The sequence below is a fragment of the Cervus elaphus genome, chromosome 16 (assembly GCF_910594005.1).
Source record: "Cervus elaphus chromosome 16, mCerEla1.1, whole genome shotgun sequence".
In the NCBI taxonomy this organism is placed as follows: domain Eukaryota; kingdom Metazoa; phylum Chordata; class Mammalia; order Artiodactyla; family Cervidae; genus Cervus; species Cervus elaphus.
In genome coordinates, this window is record NC_057830.1 from 8,563,887 (window position 1) to 8,583,369 (window position 19,483).

The window sequence follows — 19,483 nt, forward strand, 5'->3', positions numbered from 1 at the left end:
CCCATCTCTTTCAGAATTTTCCACAGTTTATTGTGATCCACACAGTCAAAGGCTTTAGCATAGTCAATAAAGCAGAAATAGGTGTTTTTCTGGAACTCTCTTGCTTTTTCGATGATCCAGCGGATGTTGGCAATTTGATCTCTGGTTCCTCTGCCTTTTCTAAAACCAGCTTGAACATCTGGAAGTTCTCGGTTCACGTATTGCTGAAGCCTGGATTGGAGAATTTTGAGCATTATTTTACTAGCATGGGAGATGAGTTCAATTGTGCAGTAGTCTGAGCATTCTTTGGCATTGCCTTTCTTTGGGATTGGAATGAAAACTGACCTTTTCCAGTCCTGTGGCCACTGCTGAGTTTTCCAAATTTGCTGGCATATTGAGTGCAGCACTTTCACAGCATCATCTTTCAGGATTTGAAATAGCTCAACAGGAATTCTATCACCTCCACTAGCTTTGTAATGATGCTTTCTAAGGCCCACTTGACTTCACATTCCAGGATGTCTGGCTCTAGGTGAGTGATCACACCATCGTGATTATCTGGGTCGTGAAGATCATTTTTGTACAGTTCTTCTGTGTCTTCTTGCCACCTCTTCTTAATATCTTCTGTTAGGTCCATACCATTTCTGTCCTTTATTGAACTCATCTTTGAATGAAATGTTCCCTTGGTATCTCTAATTTTCTTGAAGAGATCTCTAGTCTTTCCCATTCTGTTGTTCTCCTCTATTTCTTTGCACTGATTGCTGAGGAAGGCTTTCTTATCTCTCCTTGCTATTCTTTGGAACTCTGCATTCAAATGGGAATATCTTTCCTTTTCTCCTTTGCTTTTCACTTCTCTTCTTTTCACAGCTATTTGTAAGGCCTCCTCAGACAACCATTTTGACTTTTTGCATTTCTTTTCCATGGGGATGGTCTTGATCCCTGTCTCCTGTACAATGTCACGAACCTCCGTCCATAGTTCATCAGGCACTCTGTCTATCACATCTAGTTCCTTAAATCTATTTCTCACTTCCACTGTATAATCATAAGGGATTTGATTTAGGTCATACCTGAATGGTCTAGTGGTTTTTCCTACTTTCTTCAGTTTAAGTCTGAATTTGGCAATAAGGAGTTCATGATCTGAGCCACAGTCAGCTCTCAGTCTTGTTTTTGCTGACTGTATAGAGCTTCTCCATCTTTGGCTGCAAAGAATATAATCAATCTGATTTCAGTGTTGACCACCTGGTGATGTCCATGTGTAGAGTCTTCTCTTGTGTTGTTGGATGAGGGTGTTTGCTATGACCTGTGTGTTCTCTTGGCAGAACTCTATTAGCCTTTGCCCTGCTTCATTCCATACTCCAAGGCTAAATATGCCTTGTTACTCCAGGTGTTTCTTGACTTCCTACTTTTGCATTCCAGTCCCCTATAATGAAAAGGACATCTTTTTTGGGTGTTAGTTCTAAAAGGTCTTGTAGATCTTCATAGAACCGTTCAACTTCAGCTTCTTCAGGAGGGGGAGCCATGAGGAGATACCCCTCGACCAAGGTAAGGAGCAGCGACTGCACTTTGCTGGAGCAGCCGTAAAGAGATACCCCACATCCAAGGTAAGAAACCCAAGAGAGACAGTAGGTGTTGCGAGAGGGCATCAAAGGGCAGACACACTGAAACCATAATCACAGAAAACTAGCCAATCTGATCACAGGACCACAGCCTTGTCCAACTCAGTGAAACTAAGCCATGCCGTGTGGAGCCACCCAAGACGGATGGGTCATGGTGGAGAGGTCTGACAGAATGTGGTCCACTGGAGAAGGGAATGGCAAAGCACTTCAGTATTCTTGCCTTGAGAACCCATGAACACTATGAAAAGGCAAAATGATAGGCTACTGAAGGAGGAACTCCCCAGGTTGGTAGGTGCCCACTATGCTACTGGAGATCGGTGGAGAAATAACTCCAGAAAGAATGAAGGGATGGAGCCAAAGCAAAAACAATACCCAGTTGTGGATGTGACTGGTGATAGAAGCAAGGTCTGATGCTGTAAAGAGCAATATTGCATAGGAACCTGGAATGTTAGGTCCATGAATCAAGGCAAATTGGAAGTGGTCAAACAGGAGATGGCAAGAGTGAATGTTGACATTCTAGGAATCAGCAAACTAAAATGGACTGGAATGGGTGAATTTAACTCAGATGACCATTATATCTACTACTGTGGGCAGGAATCCCTTAGAAGAAATGGAGTAGCCATCATGGTCAACAAAAAGAGTCCTAAATCCAAGTCCTAAATACTTGGATGCAATCTCAGAAACGACAGAATGATCTCTGTTTGTTTCCAAGGCAAGCTCACACTAAACATCCCTAAAAAAGGAGAACAAAAGGCCAGAGAAAGTCATATTAGTATTTGATAGAGCCAGAATTTGGACGCAGATCTTTGAAACCACACATTCTGTCACTTATGACAACAGCACTCAGCCAGAATTGAAGGGGTTAAACTCATTAATCTCTTTCCATTTCCAGAGCAGTATCTGGAGTCACCACTGATGCTCAGCCAATATTAGATTGGACCATATTAAATTGCCATTTCTGTGGGTCAAAAAAATGGTCACACTGAAATTTCATTTGTTTCCAGCTAGTGGTTGTAGGTAAAATGAAGCATGTATTGAGGGAGAAGACGATGAATTCTCCTGCAAAAACTCAGTCTCAAAAATTTCCCTCTCCCTGGCGGCTCAGATAGTTAAAGAATTTGCCTGCGTCACGGAAGACCTGGGTTCGATCCCTGGGTTGGGAAGATCCCCGGTAGGAGAGCATGGCAACCCACTACAGTATTTTTGCCTGAAGAATCCCGTGGATTGTATAGTCCATGGGGTCACAGAGTCGGACATGACTGAGCAACTTTCACTTTCACTTTGAACTCCTGGGAGTGATAAGAATAAACCATTTTTTACACTTATGGAAAAAAATGAAATATTTGCCCTAAATATATTAAAAGTCAAACGTCCACAAAAGTCATAATACCAAGTTCTCCAGATGAAAAATACTGGAGAACCAAATCCACCTCCCCAAACACAATTTTTGTTCTCAAAAGGACTCTCATCCCTAGAAACTTCAGAACAAAGAGCAAAACTAACCAACTGTTAGATATTTTGACTGCCATCCCTGTTTATATTGCTTCTACCCCCCACCCCTCCATAAACACCAAAATAATAATAATGATGATAATGACAATAATAATAATGCTCCAGGGTGGAATTGTAGAAAACACAGTGGATTAGAGTCAATGAACTTTGTTCCAGGCCCTGGTTTGTCAGCCAGCAAATTCTGCCACCTTGGGCAAACCACTTTATTTCTATGAATCTCAATGTCCTCCTGTGAGAATCATGAGTGAGTGCATGCTATGTCACTTCAGTCGTCTCTGACTCTTTGCGATCCCATGTACTGTAGCCCACTTAGGCTCCTCTGTCCATGGGATTCTCCAGACAAGAGTACTGGAGTGGGTTGCCATGCCCTCCTCCAGGGGATCTTCCCAACTCAGGAATCAAACCTTGCATTGCAGGGGGATTCTTTATTGTCTAAGCCACTAGGGAGGCCCAAGAATCGTGAGTAGAGAAGGATCAAGTGAGCTAAAGCCCCTTCCATTTGTAATTTAGAAACAAGTCTCAATAATTCTATGCTCATAATGCTTGACTTTCAAGTGAGCTTCCCTTTTTCAGTGTATTGGGGGAGAGAAGAGGGTTTCTCCAAGAGAAAGCAAAATTCCCCATGCACCATATATTTTGAGTACCTTAACACTTGGCGAATGGGGACTTTTCACTTGTCCAGGGCAGGAAATGGAAAGGTGGCTGGAACTGAGACACACTCCACGGTCAGTGAGAGCTCTACCATCTTGACGGCACTCCTCCTGCCCCTCTGCTCGCCCCCGCCCCACCACCACCACCACCCACCCCTGGACTTTCCACTGGGCTTGGCAGCCCTTTCATCAGTTTGGGTTTCTACGTTCACTTCCAGCCTAAGATTCTAGGTTCACATCTAAACAAGCCAGAACTGTCATCATCCTCATACTACAGGTGAGTAAGGTCAGGTCTTGCGTTTGAAGGGAAATCCTACCCACAGCCCTCTCCCCTCCAGGTTGTGCATTTATCCCAGGGGACCATGATGCACTATCATTACAGCCTTTCCCAGGAAGTTCTGCCCCCAAGCAAAACCGCTTGACTGGCTCTATGTTTATCTCATGCTTTTCCGGGCAATAGATCTCAATTTTGACTACGCATTGGCAGAAGTGGGAGATGGGGCTAGATTAAAAAAAAAAAAAAAAATCCTGATGTCCAGGCAGTATCACAGACTAATTAAATCAGAATAACAGAAGGTTAGGCTTCCCAGGCGGTGCTAGCAGTGAAGAATCCACCTGCCAAGGCAGGAGCCACAGGAGACATGAGTTCAGTCCCTGGGTCTGGAAGATCCCCTGGAGGAGGAAACGGCAGCCCACTCCAGTATTCTTGCTGGGATGATCCTATGAACAGAGGAGACTGAAGGCCTACAGTCCACACAGTTGCAAAGAGTTGGACATGACTGAGCACACGCACACACACAATGGAAGACAATCGAACGTGTTTTTTTTAACTCCCAGGTAATTCCAATGTGCAGCCAGAGTTGAACCAGAAATTTCTTTTTCTTGGAGTAGAGCTGCTTTACAATGTTGCGTTAGTTTTTGCTATACAGAAAAGTGAATCAGTTATACACATACAAAAACCCCCCCTCTTCTGGATTCCCTTCCCATTTGGGGCCCCACAGAGCACTGAGGGGGCCCCTGGGCTGTACAGTCAGTTCCCGCTAGTTACCTATTTCATACGCAGTGGTGTAACAGGTCAATCCCCATCTCCTCATTCATCCCACTCCCTTTCCCCCCAACTGGTGTCTCTATGCTTCTTCTTTACATCTGTGTCTCTATTTCTACTTTGCAATAGTGAACCAAAATTTCTGAAACACTGACATAGGAAGCAGAGAGCAGGGCCCTGAGGCTGGACGGACCTGTGTTGCGTTCCCAATTCCACCACGCTCCAGCTATGAGACCTCAGACAGCTGCGTTAGTCTAGCTGAGCCTGGCTTTCCTCATTTGCAAAACGAGAATGACAGCAGTGCATGCCTTAGGTGCTCTCATGAAGATAATATGAGATTTTGCCCGTCAAAGTGCATGTCCTCTGGTCAGAGCTCAGTAAATAACAGTCGCCCTTCTGTCATAACCTGGAGATTATGCTCTGTGTATTTCTTCTCTTCTGCATTTAAGGAAGCAAAACCAAGTTATAGAAATTATAATGAAATGGGGTAGAGTAAATGATGAACTACAGATTGGGTTATTCATTCATTCAACTGATGCTTAATAAGCACCCTCAATGTATTAGGCTCTTGTTGGGAGCTGTGAGTGAAATGGACATGGCTATTGAGCTCACCAAGCTTCCAAGCTACTGAGTTGAAATTATGAAGGGGGAACCATAAAGAAATAAAATAATGACAATACATCCTGATAAGTCATCACAGAAAGGAAACAAACAGGGTGTGAAGACAGAGAACCAAGAAGAGGGATCCAACCACAGAGGCTGACGCAGCGTGTTTGATTTAGTTAACATTTGGACTGATGACTACACAACACAGTCACTGATTGATAGCAAGTGTGACTCATCCAGCGAGTACTGCCAAGTACTGGGACCTGCAGGGGCAAAGAATAAGAGACTGCGCACTGGCCGGCGGCCAGCTGTCCCTGAGCCAAAAGCAGATGGGTTGCACCCTGGACTCGTCTGGCATGGCTGGTCACAACTACCCCACCAATCCCAAGCACTCCATTCCATGCTTTCAGACGGGAAACATTTCTCCTGCACCACGGCATGGGGATCCAGAACCCTTCTTGGCCCTTCTTGCTATTTAAAAAAATATATCTATTCATGTGTTTGGCTGTGCTGGGTCTTCGTTGTGGCACATGGGATCTAGTTCCCTGAGCAGGGATCGAATCCAGGCCCCTAGTATTGAGAGGGTGGAGTCTTCACCCTGGATCACCTGGTGGGAAATCCCCAATTGTTTTTTTTTAGGAATGATACCCAACTGGAGTTTGCTTCCTGCACTAGGGACCTTTCCCTAGTGTCCTGGCACTAGGAAACACAATTTGAAACCATAGGAAAAAGTACTAGCATGTATCTCTTCTCTCAAGAGTTCCATGGGGAGGAGAATCGGGTCCAGAGGACAATAACAATTTCATAGAGAAGCAAACAGGCCTAGAGAGGAAACTGTCAGGCCCAATGATTTGCAAGAATAAAAGGAGCCTGATCAACCTCAGTACACTGTTCCCAGCTCCTGGAGTGCCTCCCTAGAGGGTGCAGCCCCTGGGCAAAACGGCCAGAGATGTCCCACTCTGGGAGTCTATACAGCCAGATCAAACCCCTGTAAGTGCTTGTGGGTGTGAGACAGACAGGAACAGAGTAGTAAGGACCGATGCACTGGGACCTTCTCATGTCTCTAAGACCTTGTCTGGTCTTTTCACCGCGAGCATCTTTGTCATTGACATCTTCGCTGCAAGCATCTTTGCTGTATAACTACTAATGGGTTGTAAGGCAATTTTGCCATAAAAGATAAAATAACAAAAAAGAGGGACTTTAAAAGGATATAATGACTTATACAGAACAGAAACAAAACTCACAGACTTAAAGAACTTATGGTTACCAAGGGGAAGGGTCAGAGGGAGACTGGGAGTTTGGAATTGACATGAACACACTGCTGTATTTAAAATAGCCAGCCAACAAGGACTTACTGTGTAGCACAGGAAATGCTGCTTGGTACTCTGTAATAACCTACATGGGAGAAGAACTTGAAAAAGAGCAGACACGCGTGTATGTATAACTGAATCACTCTGGTGCACACCTGAAACCTGCACAACACTGTCAATCAACTCTGCTCCAATATAAAATTAAAAAAACTCAAATCTACAAAAGGTCTTAATGGGGGGGGGGGGGGGAGGAATTAGAAGATTGAGATTGACACCTTGGAGCATGAGACTCCCTGACAGGCCCCCTGCACTGGGAGCACGGACTCTTAGCCACTGGACCACCAGGGGGACCCACATACACTCTACTGATTCTATGTATAAAATAGATAACTAACGAGATCTACTGCATAGCACGGGGGACTCTACTTACCGCACTATGGTGACCTGAATGGCAAGGAAGTCCAAAACGGAGAGGATATATATGTACATATATGTATAGTTGATTTATTTTGCTGTGTAGTAGAAACTAACCCAATATTGTAAAACAACTATATTTCAATTAAAAATTAATTAAAAAAATTTTAATTAAAATGTCAGAATGTGAAAATGAACAACTAAAATTTTAAAATGACATAATGAAACATGAAAAATAAATAAAAAATTAAAGACTTTATTGCAAAATATAAAATATTCAAATGTGTTTAAAATTTCTGACTCATGGCAATACTGCACAAGGAACCAATTTTATTTTGTGAGTTATACCTAAACAGTTGTCTTCCAAGCCTTTGTTCACATATTATACATTTTTTGGCTTATTGACTCATCTCCTTGTTCAGCCTCATATTTTTTCTTTTTCCCTAAAATTTCTTCCTTCGTTAAGAGAGATTTCCAAATATGGGGATGCATATTTGTAACTGAGTGGTGTATTGACTGGTGAATGCCTATTGCTTATTCTTGGAGTATTGTCATATGTCTGTTGATAGACATTCCATGGGAAAGGCGGGTTCAACTCTGAGCCTTCAAACACCCTTGACCTGCTTCACTCCAACGTAGTGTGTTTCAAAACAAGAAACCAATTCTTGGGGGCAAACCACCATGCTCTGTCAGTTTGATAAAGCCATCATTAATCAGGCTAACTTAGAAAAACACTATTCATTCCAACCATTTGAAACCAACCTGTCAAACCAAACTGTCAGCTAGTTATTTTATCTTTCAGAGCAAAGCTGTCTTCCAATCAATTAGTTATGTAGCAAAAATATTTTTAGCAAAAATGCTGTGGCAAATATGTTTACAGCAAAGAACCTCCCAGAAAAAAATACCCATAATCCCCAAAGACATTCTCCCTGTCCATATATTCATGAGCACTAGCACTTCAGAGGCACCACCATCTTCCACCAAGTGTCCAAAAGAAGAAAGAAGGAAGGACAGGGGAGGGAGAAAGGGTATCTTCCATCAGTAAGAACCTCCCCTGAGGCAAGCATGACAGAGGTGATTTACCCTTGTTAATTCATTTAACCTAGAAGATAGGCATTCATACGCCCATTTTACACATGAAGAAACTGAGGCTTAGAGAGCTTAAGAAAACTGACAATTGCTGCACATTTCATAAGCACTAGAACTCAGCTTTCAGAGCCCTTCTTTCTTCCAAGGTTTACTTGTCTGACCTGACGCAATCTTCTAACCCAACTTCCCGCACAGTCACTCCCAGGAAATGGTTTAAATAGAAATTTGACAGCTCAGCATCAACTTGAAAGAGTGTAAACCAATCAACAGTCGCTCCAGGAGGACCAGGATAAACATCAGGATTGCTCGGGAAGACAGAGAAGTACTGATTGCCTCTGACTGCCTCAGAGAGATGCTCTAAGCAGTGTCCCGTGGCTTTGGTAAATGAAGAAGGAAGCTACAAAGACAGTACTGAAAAACACTGGACATTTCCCTGTGCTTCCCCCATAGTCCCCCAAAGTGAATCCTGAAAGGTTAAAAGTGGTTTCATCACAAATGTGGTTGTCAGTTTCATAAAGCAGGGAAGAAAAAGTCATTCATGGGGAACTTAAGCCTTCTTTTTACAAAAATGAACACTGACCCCCAATTCACAACCACAGAGAGGAGAAAATGAAGTCCCATACAATACAGCATAGAAAAGCAAGAGCAGGAGGCCAGAGACATAGGGTCCATATAGCAGTCCACCACAATCCCTATCCAGGTCACTTAACAAAATTACTGTGCGCTCCTTCAACCAACACCAGCACCTCGTTCTAAACACTACTCTAAGCTCTGAGAAAACAAAGATTAAGACGACAGTGGGACCTCCAGTTCTAGCCATGCAGAGTAAAGACTAGAAGACTTAACTTCCTGTCGTAACAGCTGTAAAACTGGACCAAGTTTATGAAGCAACTACTTTTGGGTATTGGGCAACAGACAACATAGTTCTGTGATCTTGAGAGAAAGGAAATATGCGACATGAGCTCCCCGTTCATCTCAGCTTCCTGCCTGTGCTGTTTTCAAATGGTGACAGGAAAGTGGTGCCCAAAGAGCAAGCAGCAGTCTTACAAGGAAAGGAAACAGACGTCAGGTTTGGGGGGCTGCTGAGGCAGCCAGAATTGGTGAGGAAGGACACACGGAAGAAGGAAGCTGTGCAGAGAAGCAGCAGAAACTTTTGTGTAGGCTCCTTTGGTTAAATGTTAAACTGCAAATGCAGAAGCATCAGGAAACAGCTACAGGGAACTGACAAGCTGAATGGGCATTACAGGAGTCATACACTATTGGGATATCATGGAATTCTGACCAACTGGAGTAGAGACAGATGATTATAAGCCCAGGCATTCAGTTGAGATCCTAGAAAGACCACATTTACGTAGACATTTGTCTCATCTTATCAAGCCCTTTGAACATGCCTTAACAGGATCAAAACTTCCAGGAAAAAACACACACTTCAAAAAAAAAAAACCCTCAACATTTTTCAAAAGAAGACAACAGAAATCCTGGAATTCAACAATATCCAACATACAATAAAAATTACCAGATATGGGAAAAAGTCAGGGAAAATGTGACACACAGCCAATAAGAAAAAGATCACTGACATGCCAGAAATGGCAGAGCTGTTGGAATTAGGGGACAAGAACTTTTAAACATATTATATACCTAGTCATAATTTTAAATGAAAAAATGGATAAAACAAGTGAATATCTAGGAACTCTCAATAAATGAAAGCTATAAAAACAATCAAAAGAAAATTCTAGCAATGTAAAACACCACATCGTAAATTTTAAAATTTGTTGGGTGGGTTTAACAGTTTATGGACATTTCAGAAAAAAAATTTCTTAACTCAAAGACAGGTCAATAGAAATTAATCTAATTAAGACATAAAGAGGAAAAATACTGAAAATATTAACTTGAGGGACAAGATCAGGTCCAATATATGTTTAATGAGAGTCCCAAAAAGAGAGAAGAAAACTAGTTGAAGCAGAAAATGTACCTGAAGAAATAATAGCAAAAATTTTCCAAATTTGATGAAAAACAACTCATGAACCCAAGAAACTCAAAATGACCGACAGGATACATTTTTTAAAAAAGAAGAAAGAACACCAAACAAAGGTTTATCACATTCAAATTAATGTAGAAAAGTCTTAAAGCAATCAGAGAAAAATACACATTACATTCAGGGAAACAATGAGAGGGATGACACCTAATTTCTCAACAGAAACAAGACAATGGAATAACATCTTTAAATTGCCAAAGGAAAAAAGTACATATCAACACACAATTCTGTATTCAGTGAAACTCTCCTTCAAAAATGAAGGCAAAATAGAGGTTCGATTGATGCATGCGGAACAGGAGAGAACTGCAGTAGTCTAGGGTTGTCTACGAATGACATGAATTATGGCTCTCAGGCCCTTACATTAAAATCTCAGGGAATGAAAGAGATGATGAGAACTTCACTGACTCACCACCAGAAGGGCAATTTCTTCTAGCTGTTCACCCAGAAATAGCTTTTGACTACCAAAAATTTTTGAAAACTTTTTCTATGGAAAAAGTTTCTCTCGGAACCTTAACAAAAGAATCAAAAAGGCACACTTCTTGGGGGACAGTGAATGAAGAGAGACTGCCTGAGAGACTTCTCATCACTCAATGCTCCAGCTTACAGTACAGAGAAAATCTGGACAGGGTTTTCATGGAAACAATACAGTAAACACGATCAGAAAGCATTCTGTGAAGCATCTAGGATTCCCTTTGTAAAACACTCCAGAGAATTTCACTAGGGGAATTTTCCTGCGATTGACAACATTATCAACAGAAAGGGCCTATGGGCTTGATACCATTTTTGGAGGCCAGTGCACTGAGTTCATTCCTTACCCTAATGTTTGCTGAGTACTTGGTGTTCTATACACACGGACTATAACCACTAACAACATAAGCAGAGTCTCCGCTGTCAAGAAGCTAACATTCTCGTAGGGGTGAAGCCGAAAATCTTCTCAAAGTATTTTCCATGTCAAGAGTGATGGGACTGGAGCCAAGATCTTAAACAAGGAGATGATGATGATTCTGAAATACATTTTAAAATTTTTTCAAGTGAAATGGATGCTGATTACAAAGCTTTAAGTGTACTCCTAGAAGTCATCAAGTCTCTCAACTGAAGTAGTTGAGTATCTGGGGCCCTGTATGAATCCCCCCATTGAATTGTGGTCTCTTCCTAATTCCACAGGTGCGGGGAGCCGGCCTGACTGCTCAGGCCCCTTCTCGGCCCTGAGAGAGATCAAAAGGTCCCTCTCTGTCCCGCCACCCCTGATTTGTTAAAGTGCAAATTGGCCTTTCTCACCTCCCTCAAGGAAATCGCTGCAGCCACCATTTGCCTATTTTCCTGACTCAGATAAGATTATCGGGCTCCTGTGAATGGCTTATGTCTAGGTAGTCTTTACCTGATTGTAAGACGCTGGTGCCATGCTCTGCTGGGGTTAAGATAAAACTCCTAAAACTAGTATCTGCAGTTCTGCACGTATGCAAGTCTTTGATCTAAAATTTGGTGAATCCTGTTAGTATATATATGTATGTTACCCCTCAATAAAGTCGTCGGAATCAGTCAGAAGCTGACTCCGTCCCTCTCAACCCCATCTTTCTTAGTCTTTTATTTCTCAGGTGCACTGGTGATTGCGTCCTTGACCTGTTCATCTAGCCGGCAGGTCCGGCAAGTGGCGCCAGAACGAGGGACGTGGGCGGATCCCAGAGCACAGCCACCCAAAAATATTGAAAGTGATCCCGGGAGAAAGCCTCACCTATTCAGGTATCGTTGGAAAACTGTGGGTGGAGAGGGTATAGTTGAGAGTAAAAATTATGGGGCAAAGTAATAGTAGACAGTTCTTTGTTTCTATGTTAAAAACTATGCTAAAAGCTAGAGGAATTTCTGTCTCTAAACAGAAACTAGAAAGATTTCTTGTCTTTGTGGAGGAAACTTGTCCTTGGTTCCCAGAGGAAGGAACTATTAGCCTTGAAACTTGGATAAAGGTGGGAGAACAAATTCAAACAGTTTATACCCTCTGTGGACCAGACAAAGTTCCTCTTGATGCTTATTCTCTATGGACTCTAATAAGAGATTGTTTAAACCCAGAACACGAGAGTAGGAAATTTGAAACAGCCTTGAAATTTATAACACCCAAGTGTTCAGGTGCCCCCCAACGGGTAGCGGAGCACATATATGACTCCCCAACTGTTTCAGGTTCCAGAAAAAATGATAATGAGACTACTGCTCTCGAACAAGACTCAGATTCAGAACTTTCTCCTGATGAGGAAGACGATTTAAAAGAGCAGGCTTTTGAGCATGACAAAGAAGGATGGGATGCCTTTATAGTAACTCAACAAAAGAATAAAGACCAAGGCTCCCCTTTTTCTGAACTTAGAGAGATGCTAACATCCATATCTCAGAGAACGGAACAACTAGACTTATCGCCCATAAATACAACTAAGCCGTTGCATTCTAAAACGCCACCTGTTATAGCCAGTTTAGATCCTAACCCGCTGCCGCCGCCCGTCCCACTCCCTCCTCCTCCTCTCGCAGAAGCGCCTTTGATTCCAACAGCGCCAGTATATGTTCCATCTAGCCTAAAAAGGCCAGTACTTTCACCACTACAAATGGCTGTGAAAACAGCCCGAGAACAGGGTGAAAATCTTGAGGGATATTCTATGATTTTTCCTGTTTTTCAAGATGCTAATCATCGGAGGTATCATGAGCCTCTGCCTTTTAAACAACTGAAACAAGCTTGCACTCAATACGGGTCTACTGTGCCGTTTACTCTAGCCATAATTGAAAGTCTTTCATCTCAATACTTGCCTCCTAATCTCTTGTGGTGCTCAAAATACGGCGAGGTCTGTAACATCATTGAAGACCGTAACCGCCGTAATGGGCTGCAGGTTACTTTTGACATGCTAATGGAGGAAGGACAATTTAGAGATCTTAATCAACAACCGATCCTTCCTCTCCCAGAATATTAAATGATGAAGGGCGAGCTGCTCTGGCATTGGTTGAAAAGGCCCTCTCTCAGCATTTTGCTACCTACTGTGTTTTTTCTCAACCGTGGGGACTATATGTGTTTCCCTCTAAACATACCCCGACGGCAGTGTTATATCAAAATGCTCCCTTACAGTGGATCCATTTACCTGTATCGCCTTCAAAAGTTCTTACTCCTTTTTTTTAATTTCATTAGCCTCCTCGTTGCCAAAGGAAGGCGTCTTTCCAGAGAAATGTTGGGAGCCGATCCTGCTTACATTTATGTGCCCTATACCAAAGAACAGCAGGAATGGCTTTTTCAGTTTAATGACTCGTGGGCTTTGGCATTTTCCTCCTTTACAGGTCAAATTATTAATCATTTACCTTCTGATAAACTTTTGCATTTTGCCAGCCAGCATTCATTTATTTTTCCAAAGAATGTTTCTAATGTTCCTATTCAAGATGCTCTTACGATCTTTACTGATGGATCCTCCAATGGAACTGCTGCCTTTGTGGTTAATGATACCCCTTTCTCCTGGCAGACGAACTATACATCGGCTCAAGAAGTAGAACTTTCAGCCGTCCATAAAGTATGCTCACAATATTCCTCACAGTCTTTTAATTTGTTTACTGATAGCAAATACATTGCTCATGCTTTGCAATATATAGAAACTGTTCCCTTTATTTCTACTGTGAATTCTAACATTCAACATTTGTTACGTTCAATTCAGTCTCTGCTGCAACAGCGCACCTTACCCTGCTTCTTTGGACATTTACGTGCCCACACTGGGCTTCCTGGACCTCTATCTATGAAAAATCAGATGGCTGATTCTCACACTAGAGTTTTTCTTTCACAGGTGAAAGCAGCACAGCAGTCACATGCGCTACATCACCAAAATAATAATACTCTTCGTTTGCAGTTTCAAACCCCTCGAGAGACTGCATGACAAATTGTTAAATCTTGTTCTGTTTGCCCTAAGTTTCTTCCAGTTCCACATCTTGGCGTTAATCCTCGCGGGCTTCTACCGAATCATCTTTGGCAAATGGATGTCACTCATGTCCCTTCCTTTGGTCGTTTAAAGTACATTCATGTATCTATTGACACCTTTTCAGGATATATTGTGGCATCCTTACAGACTGGTGAAGCCGCAAAACATTCTATCTCACATTGTCTTTATGCTTTTTCCATTTTAGGCACGCCAAAGATTATAAAAACTGATAATGGCCCCGGCTATGTCTCCTCTGCCTTCAAAAATTTTTGTTCCTCTTTTTCTATCACCCTAAAAACAGGCATTCCTTATAATCCACAGGGTCAAGGCATCGCGGAACGTGCTAATCAAACTTTGAAACTACAGCTTCAAAAAATACAGAGGGGGGAGCTCTATCCCCTTCTACCCAGAAATTACCTTAATCACGCTTTATATATTTTAAATTTTTTAATTTTAGATAAAGAAGGACATTCAGCCGCGCAGAGATTTTGGGACCCTCAGATTTCCAGCAGAAAGCCGATGGTCTTGTGGAAAGACCCGCTGGATAATAACTGGCATGGCCCAGATCCTGTGTTAATTTGGGGGAGGGGTCATGTATGTGTTTTTCCACAGGATGCCGAAGCACCGCGCTGGCTCCCGGAAAGGCTGGTACGCCAGACGGAGGAGATTACTGAATCAGCAATTAGGTCGGCTGACTTTACAGCAGAGGAATCTTCTCCCGACAAATCAGCAGATGCATGAGTTTATCCTTCAAGCAAGGAGGATGGCTGCAGAGACGGCCCAACCTCGATATGCGCTGGCTTATATCGCCCTCGCTTTGGCATGCGCGATAATGAATCAAGCCTTCCCTCAGGCTGAAGCCAATGCTTTCGTTTCCTGGGCTCATTCTTATGCTGATTTTTACAATGAAACAGCCTGCTGGGTCTGCACAAGCATGCCTTTATCGGTTACAGAAGGATTACCCTGGTGGGTGCTTCCCTTTCCAAAAAATGAAACTTCGGCTTTATGTGATTTTTTAAAAGAATATCAGAAGAAACATCGAAGCTTAATTACAGTTAATTTTGATATAGATTCTCGATGCTCTGATCCTTTACACGCTTCTTCTTTTTATTTTAATGTAACACAAAGTTATCAGGAAATTGTTAATGCGTACTTATATTACGAAAATAGATCTGTTTCTTCTCCTAATGATTTTAATCGATTTGAGGGTGACTACTACCAAGTTTGGGATGAATATTTCTGGATGACCCCTGAAAAAGGACAGCTACTGACCCCTGCTGACATTTGCTGGGAGCAAAAGACTCATGTACCAACATTTGGAGGCCGAGAATTTCCAGGATATCACATGAAACATATGGGACTATTGCCTACCCACAAATGTAAGACTGTAATGGATGTAACGTTTATTGTCAACAAGTCTGTTATTTGGCCAGGGACAGATTGGGAAAATAGCCCTGGTATAAGATGGGTAGCCCCAAATAACACTCGATGGATTTGTGGATACAACCTTTGGCCCTGGCTCCCTGTAGGATGGGTGGGGAGATGTACCCTACGGTTTGTGTTTGCCCCTGGGAGAATTCATAAGCAAAAAATTAGTCAACCTGTTAATTTACCTTATGTTAAAGCCCGGTGGTCACGCTCTGTTTTTCATTGGTATGATTATTTAGCCTCAATTTTTGTGCCCTCTTTAGGAGCCACTGATATTATGCTCAGGGTAGAGGCTTTGAACAATTTTACAAAACAAGCTTTGACAGATACTAGAAGAGCTTTAGAGGCTCTTAATGAAGAACAAAAACAGATGAGAAAAGCCGTTCTACAAAATCGTATGGCTCTGGATATTCTAACAGCCTCTCAAGGGGGAACATGTGCCTTAATAAAAATGGAGTGTTGTGTATATATTCCTGATTATTCCTCAAATGTTTCTGATGCTTTAGAAGATATGAAACAACAAGTAGCCGCTATGGATTTCTCTGACTCCAGCATTTGGAGTCAGATATCTGCCTGGTTTCATAGTGGTTGGTGGAAATCTATAATTTTCATCATTATATGCATATTGTTATTGCTGTGTTTTGGCCCTTGCATTTGTCAATGCTTATCTGAGATGATAAATAAAAGATTGCTGATGTTTTCCCGTTTGCAAATGCGGCCATTTCCTTCGAGGGAGATATAATGGCCATTAGTCAAAAGAAAAGGGGGAGATGCGGGGAGCCGGCCTGACTGCTCAGGCCCCTTCTCGGCCCTGAGAGAGATCAAAAGGTCCCTCTCTGTCCCGCCACCCCTGATTTGTTAAAGTGCAAATTGGCCTTTCTCACCTCCCTCAAGGAAATCGCTGCAGCCACCATTTGCCTATTTTCCTGACTCAGATAAGATTATCGGGCTCCTGTGAATGGCTTATGTCTAGGTAGTCTTTACCTGATTGTAAGACGCTGGTGCCATGCTCTGCTGGGGTTAAGATAAAACTCCTAAAACTAGTATCTGCAGTTCTGCACGTATGCAAGTCTTTGATCTAAAATTTGGTGAATCCTGTTAGTATATATATGTATGTTACCCCTCAATAAAGTCGTCGGAATCAGTCAGAAGCTGACTCCGTCCCTCTCAACCCCATCTTTCTTAGTCTTTTATTTCTCAGGTGCACTGGTGATTGCGTCCTTGACCTGTTCATCTAGCCGGCAGGTCCGGCACACAGGTAATAAACCCCAAGTTGAAGAATTTTCAAATGCTGAAATGAAGAATCCAAATACCTGGAACAAGTTGGTCTGGACTTGTTCCACTTGACAATCCTGGTATTCAGGTAGCAGGTGACTCCTCAGAAGTCACCCTGGGCCTTTTGGACCCCAATTCCAAGTGGCAGCTCTCTCAGGGGACAGATGCACTAACATTTCAGCAGTTAATGCGGCTCAGCTGCAGCAGTAAGCAGTAGCTCCTCTTCAGCAGCCACACCCGGGAACCCTTCTAAGACTGAACAAAAGGAAACCAGATCCATGTGGCCACAACCAACCTGAAATGAATCTACTCTCGTCTCAGATGGTCTGTGGAAACCATCCACTTCATCCATGTTTTTATCAGTCGTTATTCAAAGTTGCTCAATTCACTGATGAGCTTCTTTGTGAAGATTTCCCCGATCATTCTACATCAGGGAAAGATGTAGAGATGTACAGCCCTGCATCTCTGTTGTTGCCTTCATAATACCTCACATAGTTTATTTTTTTAAATTGCTTCACAGAATGTTGTGGTTTTCTGACATACACCAACAAGAATCAGCCATACGTGCACCCATGCCCCTTCCCTCACCTCCCACATCTGCAGGTGGTCACAGAGCCCCTGTCTGAGTTCCCTGAGTCTTACAGCCAATTCCCGTTGGCTATCTACTTTACATACGGTGTTGTAAATTTCCATGTTGCTCTATCATCAATACATCTCACCCTCTCCCTCCTCCCTCCACCCCCTCCGTTGTCCATAGGTCTGTTCTCTATTTTTAAGTGTTTATAAGGCAGGAACATCTACCTTTTCACTGTGGAGTCCCAGCACCTAGCACAGTGTCCTAACTATGCGTGTGTGCTAAGTCACTTCAGTCATGTCTGACTCCGCAACCCCATGGACTATAGCCCACCAGGCTCCTCTGTCCGTGGGATTCTCCAGGCAAGAATATTGGAGTGGGTTTCCATGCCCTCCTCCAGGGAATCTTCCCAACCCAGGGACTGAACCAACATCTCTTATGTCTCCTGCATTGACAGGTGGGTTTTTTACTACCTGGGAAGCCTGCCCTAACAATGGTGAGTATGCAACAAAAATATGCTAAATGAAGAAATATTCAACTGGAAAATAGCTTACTAAAAGGAAGAAATGCAGATGTTATCTATCTTTAAATATTTACACTGAGTAGTTTTATAGTTTTTAATTACAGCAACTCTGTAAGGCACAATTTTAACTTGAAATTTAAATATAGAGCTATAAACTTCCTGGGTTTCCCTGGTGGCTCGGTTTGTAAAGAATCTTCCCACGGTGCGGGAGCCCTGGCTTTGATCCCTGGGTTGGGAAGATCCCCTGGAGAAGGGCATGGCAACCCACTCCAGTGTTCTTGCCTGGAGAATCCCCATGGACAGAGGAGCCTGGTGGGCTACAGTCCACGGGTCACAAAGAGTCGGACACGACTGAGCGACTAAGCACAGCACAGCACACAAACATTCTACAAAGAGTGTTATTTCTATTCCTCAGATACATGAAAGCTATGAAACATGTGAAAATATTGCAGCTTAAACTTGATCACCACAAAGAAATTTTTTAAGCCAGAATATGTCTGCACTTTTTCCTCTTAATGGAGAGTTCCATATACTGAATTTTAAGCACACGTGAATTCTATTTTGGTAACCTTAAGAATTTGAATTTCTATCTAACCAAATAACTCCAATTGGTTGATAGTTATTTAAAAAAAAGAGTTACTTCAACATCAGAGGAATATAATGTTTTGGAATTAAAGAAAACTTTAGCTTTAACAAGTCTTTGATGAAGATGGAGACAAATCAGAAGGTATAACAGAAGAAGATCCATAAAAGAGGAACTCCAAATTTTCTTGACATTTGTAAACTTTTGGGTAGAGGATCAAAACATGAACACACACACATTAAACACATACACTTATTTACACACACATACACTTATTTACACACACCTTTTCTTCTCCCTCATGGCTCAGTCAGTAAAGAATCCATCTGCAATGCAGGAAACCTGGGTTTGATCCCTGGATTGGGAAGATCCCCTGGAGAAGTGAATGGCTACACACTCCAGCATTCTTGCATGGAGAATCCCATGGACAGAGGAGCCTGACTGGCTACAGTCCATAGGGTCACAAAGAGCCAAACAGAACTGAGCGACTAATACTTTCACTTTCACACACAACTCTTGAGATGTGCACACAAACAAATGTACTAGCATCAAGTCGGAACTAAAGAAGAAAAGTATCTAATAAGCAATGTGAATGCTAACTGCAAATTAATAGTATTGGATATTTTGACAGCCAAGACTGAATATCAATGAGTAATTACATAACAGAACTACAAATTGCTTCTAATTTCCTTAAAACATTATTAATATTCTCATTATTTGGTGTACTACTTTTTTATTTCCTCCTTATGAGAATAAAAATACTTAAAAGGGAATAATGAAGGCAAAATAAACCATCTAAAATATACAAAACTATGAGAATTTGTCAGTAGTAGATCTGGACTGAAAGAAACATTAAAGGAATTTCTTAAGGTTCGAGGGAAATGGAACCACAGAAAACAAAGACCTTTGCAAAGGAAT

The 19,483-nt window shown here is 42.2% G+C and overlaps 1 protein-coding gene across 1 annotated transcript; it reads left to right on the forward strand.

The window, feature by feature from the left end:
* The first annotated feature begins 11,854 nt into the window (after nucleotides 1–11,854).
* Nucleotides 11,855–16,352, forward strand: LOC122709874 (endogenous retrovirus group PABLB member 1 Env polyprotein-like). Its single transcript, XM_043927139.1, has 2 exons — nucleotides 11,855–11,993; nucleotides 14,795–16,352. Exon 2 carries the CDS (start codon nucleotides 14,796–14,798, stop codon nucleotides 16,350–16,352), a length of 1,557 nt encoding a protein of 518 aa, XP_043783074.1. The 5' UTR covers nucleotides 11,855–11,993; nucleotide 14,795.
* Nucleotides 16,353–19,483: the final 3,131 nt, after the last annotated feature.

Excerpts from the sequence above, each read along its gene's own strand:
- LOC122709874 (XM_043927139.1), top strand. The coding sequence starts at position 14,796 with ATGCCGAAGCACCGCGCTGGCTCCCGGAAAGGCTGGTACGCCAGACGG.